General features: G+C 34.9%; 1 protein-coding gene across 1 annotated transcript; it reads right to left on the bottom strand.

The window, feature by feature from the left end:
• Positions 1–500: 500 nt before the first annotated feature.
• On the bottom strand, positions 501–5,666 carry LOC123527481 (leucine-rich repeat-containing protein 40-like). Its single transcript, XM_045306957.2, has 3 exons — positions 5,560–5,666; positions 4,978–5,026; positions 501–2,313 (listed from the first exon to the last, which is right to left on the bottom strand). The coding sequence occupies exons 2-3, from the start codon at positions 5,008–5,010 to the stop codon at positions 943–945; spliced, it is 1,404 nt and encodes a 467-aa protein (XP_045162892.2). The 5' UTR covers positions 5,011–5,026; positions 5,560–5,666; the 3' UTR covers positions 501–942.
• Positions 5,667–7,270: the final 1,604 nt, after the last annotated feature.

The raw sequence follows: 7,270 nt of genomic DNA, 5'->3' as shown, positions 1-7,270 counted from the left end.
TTTCATTCTTGTATGCTTTGACCTCTAAGTGTGACCTTGACCTTAGACCTAGGGACCTGGTTCTTGCGCATGACACTCCATCTCATGATGATGAACAATTGTGCTGAATTTCATCACAATCCCTCCATGCATGAAGAAGATATGCTCCGGACAAAATCATTCTTGAATTTGACCTTTGACCTCTAAGTGTGACCTTGACCTTAGACCTAGGGACCTGGTTCTTGCACATGACACTCCGTCTTATGATGGTGAACAACTGTGCCAAGTTTCATCAAAATCCCTCCATGCATGTAAAAGATATGCTCCGGACAATGTCTGAGGACGCCGCCCGCCCGCCCATACGCCCGCCCGCCAGGGGCGTTCCCATAATACGTCCCGTTTTTTTCAAACGGGCGTATAAAAATTAAATGCTCGCACTTTTTTTTTCAAACCCAGATTTTTGTGTTGCATAGAGAGTATTTTAACTATTGTATGATTTCTAAGACATAAAAACACGCAGATTGGAAATTATACATTTTTAACAAAGTGAAAGTAAGTGAGAGTTCCAAACTGAAGGGAATTCATGCTAAAAATGATGACAAAATACAATACATATCGCATTCCTGTAGCCCTGACCATTCTATAAACCAGGTCAGTCTATTTTGTAAGTACAACAACACTGTTTGACCCATGTAAATGAGGAGTACCGTATAATATACTATACTACTGTGTTTATAAATAAGAGCCAAAACGAGTTGTATCACTATCTCGTTGAATCTTGACTTACTTCTCATTCGTGCGAACTTATTAAAACTAATTCACGCCTCCCATTTTAGTACTTGTCACTGTTATGACTATTATCAACATTTTTTTTTTGTTCTATGAAGAGTTTTATTTCTAATATTGGCGGATTATACATACAAAATAGTATTTCATATGGAACCGACCAAGATTTTCTTTCCTTCATGGGCAAAGTTTTAAAGACGCTGTGATGTAATTCTTGAGATTTGTCTGCGTATTGGCACACACTCCATCAAACGACAGAATAGACGTAATATTCCAACTTTTAAGATAGGACATTTCGCAACTGCACATGATATGGACGCCGCTGAAGTCAATGTCAGTTAGATGCGCCAGCGAAGTAACTGCAGCTGGTAAGATTCTCAGATTCGTATTTGCTAAGTTTAATGTTGTCAGCTGCTTATTGTTATCAAAGGTGTGGGTAGAGATGTAACGCACTGGATTATCGGAAAGACTTAGCTCCTGTAGTTGAGACAGACCACTAAGGTCTACGTCTTCAACTGAAACTATGTCATTGTTCGTCAGGTCAAGGTGTGATAGATATTTCATCTTATTCAGAGCTGATGGAATTCTTTTAAAATTATTGGAAGCAAGATCTATTTCAGCCAGTCTATTTCCCGGTGGGATTTTTTCAGCCTCGATGATTTCAAGCGAGTTACCAAGAAGGTTCAAACTGGTTAAACTTGGAAAAAAGTTGAAAACATCGGGAAATGTAGTCATATTGCTGTGCTCCAATGTGAACGAAGAAACAGATCGGCTCTGTTGCGTACAGTTTTCAAAAATTGAACTATCGTTTGCGCCCAACTGACTGAAGTAGTCAAGATAAAGGGATTTAAGCTGTGAAAGCCGCGTAATGGCACACGGAATCTTCTTCAATCTTGGTGATTCTTCAATGTTAAGGGTAATAAGAGTGTTCTCAAATCCTCGGAAATCACTAGAATTCATAGCGGTATATGGTATACTAGATATAGTAAGATGCTCCAATCTTCGTAAGGAAATAAGCTCCGTAGGCCACACTGGAAAAGGGCTTAAATCTATGTACAAGGTTTTCAGTGATAGTCCTATCCCAGACATAACTGATATACCTAAATATTTGAAAGGGTTGTGTGTTATATCTAAATAGTTAAGACTGTGCAGGTTTCCTACGGCCTCTGGCACAGAAGTCAAACGATTATTTTGTAGCTGAAGTATGGTAATGACGTTTTCAATCCCATCAAATGCATTAGATGCAATGTAGTTGATCATATTAGAGTCGAGCTGCAGATGTATGGATGCTGCATTCATGCTGGCAAGACTTCGAAACACGTAGTTGGGTATAGTCGTTAGCTTGTTATCGTTAAGAAATATGTTAAGCTCTTTGGAATGAAGTTGTGATGAGTGAAATTGTGGAACGGAAGTCAGTTGGTTGTTGCTGCAGAGGATCAAGGCGTGATCCGCCGGTCCTAGGCAGGAGCACGGCGCGTTTGCCGGGCAGTCATCCGAAAACAGGAATGCTTCAAACCCTTTGAAAGAAAACACTGCGTTGCACCAAACCTAAATAATTTAAATCAAACGTTACTGCATGCAAAGCATAATCAAGTATTTACTTTTCGCTGTATCTATAAAAGCACAAAATAGCTAAAATTGTATACACTTATTTTTCTTCAGACATTTTCGCAAGACCAAAATTTCGCAAAATGTAGAGACTATCCAATTACACTGGGTTAAATTTTGCGCGTGAATTTTCGTGACTGAAAACTCGCAAATGGATGTAAAAGCTATATCAAGAATATTTCTGAGTTTATGGTACCTATGCCCCTTTTAGATATTAGATGTTTTTAAACTTAAATTTTCTAAAAGAACAGTGTTTACACTGAACAAAAACATTTAATTCAATTAGTTTTTCATACTGATACAGTCAAACCAGCGTTTAAGTCCACCTCTGAACAGAGACCACCTGGCTCTTAAAGCCCACATGTTTTGTTTCCCATTTTAATATTTACTGTTTATTTTAAAATGTGAATAAAGACCACCTCCCGATAAAGACAATATTTGGCTCTCCCAATGGTGGTCTTAAAAGACAGGTTTTACTCTACCTCATTTCTAGAAATTTGCTAAAACTTACTCTTGTGTTTAAGGGGACGCATACTTTGAAATTAGAAAAAAGTGGGTGGGGTATTATAAAATTTACCTGCAAAAAAGTACAAGGTTTTGATAAATGAAATGAATATTGTGGCAACTGTTATAAGTACACAAAGGATTGCTCACTAAAATAAAAATGAGAAAAACTGAAACAAGAAAGTTATTGTTGAATTACATAAGACTTCTTGTGTACATTCAAAGTCAACAATTAAGACTTTTTGGTGCGAAAATAATAGTGCTTCACTTTGTCCAAACATTTATCAATGTCCTACAGATTCTAATTTAAAGAAAGAATGTGAAATAAGTTCACTGTCTTGCTTTTCATTTCGCATATGTGAGCTAAAACACATTATTTAGTTTGTTTACAAAGTAGTGCATAAGAAAAGATATGGTGGTCAAGGAATGCCACATTACAAAACTAAAAAGAGTATATTCCCCTTAATACATTAAACATTTATCGTTACAGAAGTCTAGTGGCTTACAATAAAGGCCTAGAAATGTTGCCATTATTAATTTTTAACTTGGTATTCATGAACTACAATGTACTTAAATATCAAAACACATTCAACAAACTTTTGAATTGTATTGTCTTAAAAATCCCCAAAATAAGGTATGAAATTTGGTTGAGAGGTCCAATCAATGTGTATATGTGCAAAAGCAACATTCTAATCTTGTTTACAAAAGTTACTAATAAACAGCAGGAATGTCAATGATCAAAACTGGACGAATATACAGTTATCCTCACTTTAATGTCATTTATAATTTGTCCTTGAATTCTCCACCATACTTTTCATAATTCTGTTTGCACGAGTTGCACGAGAATGCTGTCATTCACGTAAAAAAAGGGGTCAAATAAGTTGTAAATGCAATATAATCTAAACGTAATTAATGGATTATGCAATTCAAGATAAACTTTATCTCATAACGTAACGAACATGTATAATGTTGTAACAACAACTTTACTTACACTGATTTAAGTAGCAGTCGGTTTATAAGTGACTTTATTGATTCATTTTGTGTATTGTTGTTGTTGTCAAAAAGTATAACGGAAGTGCCTCACAACTGAAGCGGAAACCAGTTTGATGCGCAAAGTAGTCCACTGTAAGTAATATTATTTGACAAATGTCCACAGAAATTAAAAATTTTCTAATATTAAAGACGAATATCTGAATAGGATTCATTATTTGATAAGAAATTATAATCATCGACATGTTTTTTTTTAAAATCGTACACGTGCTGACACCTAAGTTGTCTCCCGTTGTTTATTAGAGTTACCTTTCGTCCGGCGCAGTAATACACTTGCAGTGAATCGCCGAGAAGTCGTGGGAAAATTAAAAACCATGTAAACAAACTAAAATTAACCACCTTTTCAAGATAAATTTCAAGTGATCGACATTATGCACTTAACCCGCCTGACCTGTGTAGCATCTTAGATATCTGTTCTAAGGTATTCATTGTGTAGAATGTCATGTTATGCCCTTGCAATGCTAATCCCACTCTGATTTTTTTGTTTACATTTTTTATCAATGACAAATATGGCGTCCATCCCGAGATGAACAGACGTGGCGTTAAATTTTTACATGTTTAAGCAAACCTGGTGTGTTAGAAAGAAAATCTCATCCCTTCAACATTATTTGGAACACTGTTATTGTAAAAAAACTGTTTTTTCCTTATACAAAAGCTTAATATTTTGTGTTGAATGAATTTTCACAAAGACCTCTGTATTCCTATTACATTCATAGTACCACATCCTTATCCACAAAATACTGAATATTACAGGTGTCCATCAGTATTATATCAGTTTAGGAATATGTTTTTTATTTTCCTACCATCGATTTCTTGAATATGCACCCCTTCCGCATTGCTATATGAACTGTGAATGTAGCAATATGCGTCCCCTTAATGATGCAAGAAGACGAAATTTCCATACACAGAAAGGTTCAGTATTTCAAAGGAAGACCATCATAATCTTAATTTTCTGAGATCAATCCTTCGATGAAACTAGGATCGGTGAAAGAAAGTATTACTTAAGTAAGTTATAAAACTAAATACGTGTACATATTGATTAAAACTTACAAGCAATGCTGCTGATATGAAGTGATTCTTCATTTTCTGAGATTTTGATCTGAAAAGATAATTACATATTTTCATAAGGTAAAAATCACTCAAGATGAAGTTTAAAGACATAAATTTGATTGAATACAAGGGATAAAGAATATGTTTAGAGAAATGATCTAGCTAAAATATACAGGGTTATGCTAGTGCAAATACAAAACAAGTACACACTGTGAAGACTCCTAACACGACCTCAAGGTTTCAATTATTCAGTATTTCCATCAATCAAACATTGTATTGTCGCTACTTTCATGAGGGGCTATCAATAATGACAGAATCATACTAGAAAATGCACATAAGAAAACTGATTTAAGTTTTCCCGTATACATTTATTATAATGACCAGTATCTCATTTAACCACTCACTACCATCCCCTCCCCTCCCCGATCCAACGGATAAAGACATCCTCGACACACGCCGAGATCAGCCACGTATATACATGTATATCTTTTTAAGCGGAGGGGTCGATAAAGCTTCCAACAAAAACGACAATAATTGTTTTTAGATATTTAAATAAATAAAATTAAATAATTGAATAAGTACCTCCAGCAGTTTTAGCCTGGACAAAATTACTTGTTACAAAACTGTATTTCACAATACCTTATGATAAGATAGTAGTTACATGAGCAAGTGATGATATTTACAATGACACATGCTTATCTTGAACAAAATTTCCACGACCCTACACGATTTCAAAATAAAGTAGTACCACTTAACTCGTAGAGGTTAGTAATACTTCTTGTACTGTTGGACAGTAATATTCATTTCACATTATGACCACAACTAAGATGTCATGACTGTGCCGAATTCTGAGCTGTAATACACATGATTGATTGATATTCATTTGATGCCTCGAATTTAGATATTTCGTCTATGAAATCAGTGTCTTATCTTATGTCCGAACACCAAACGAGCTGGGCCTCTCTTTTCAAAAGAATATTCCGGATCCTCCTCGACTCTTTCCCAAGATATAAGTGCTTTGCGCTGATAAGGCTGTCCTGAGCTTTTAATTTTGTTTAGCGCCAAATTTAAGATCTTGTCCCTTTTATGCAGCATTCTACCTTTTTTGAGCTCTGTTTCTCACAACACCTTTATATGGAACGCCTATACTGTCTTATGTTGAGAATAACTGATATGTCTGGTTAAATGTCGTTCTGTTTAGTCCGAGTTACAATACTGAGGGTGGAAATCGCAATGTGTCGAGCTATTGAAGAGTTATCTTGTGTGCTGATTATATTTTCTTCGATCAAGTCAATGTATTGTTGGGTGCTATAGTCATTATGTTCAGTTCTTGAAAGAAACAGGCATTTGGTAACAAAATTATTTTAAGTTAAAAAAGATGCACTATGGGTGTTACATTATTATGACAGTTATAATAATATGTTGTTTGGTATTTAACTCATTATGTTTAACTATGAGAATAAACAGCTGAGTGCTACTGTGATTATGTTTAACCGAGACAGTGTATTATAAACTAGAACTCAAATTACTTTCAGCTGCAAAGATATGCTCTTGGGTGTTATATTAAGTATGTTCAGTTGTGAAAAAGAACTGTTAAATAGTACTATCATTAGGTTGTGTGCTGATTATATTTTCAGTCAAGTCCATGTGTTGTTAGGTGTAAAGGTCGTTATATTCAATTCTTAAAAGAAACGGGGCATGTGGTAACAAAATTATGTTCAGTTAAAATGATGTGTTGTTGGGTATTACATTTATTATGTACAGTAATGAAAATAAGCTGTTTTGTGCTAAATCACTAACAGGGAAAAATTGAAATCAAATGAAATAAACAACAGCAACAACAAAAAATTAATAAATAGTAGATTCTATGTCACCACATCGCTTTAACACGTTCTTACCGTAGGGATCCGTCACGTGCTATGATAGAGGGGGAAAATTGTATGATAGAGGGGATATTTTTTTGTTTTAAATGTTTTTAGATGAAATTCATGAACTTATATGTAAAAAAAAATCACCCATAAAAATAACATAGTATGTGAAAAAAAAATCATCCATAAATAACATAAATATAGACAAGGGATGGAACATGGTCAATTTCAGTCTTGTCAACTACGTTCTTGTCCCCCATGCTATCGCGCCTAATATTGGTAATATCCGACTCATAACCACTGGACTCCACTAGCAAAGGATCACTCTAACCGAAAATGTATACCTTTTCCACCTTAAAATGTTCCACAAGGTCGTAATTTATAATTTTCTATATGCCGACATTAAATGAAACACGTTTTACATA

The sequence above is a fragment of the Mercenaria mercenaria genome, chromosome 14 (assembly GCF_021730395.1).
Source record: "Mercenaria mercenaria strain notata chromosome 14, MADL_Memer_1, whole genome shotgun sequence".
In the NCBI taxonomy this organism is placed as follows: domain Eukaryota; kingdom Metazoa; phylum Mollusca; class Bivalvia; order Venerida; family Veneridae; genus Mercenaria; species Mercenaria mercenaria.
The sequence above is the reverse complement of the archived record's forward strand: the minus strand, read 5'-3'. Positions and strand labels throughout refer to the sequence as shown.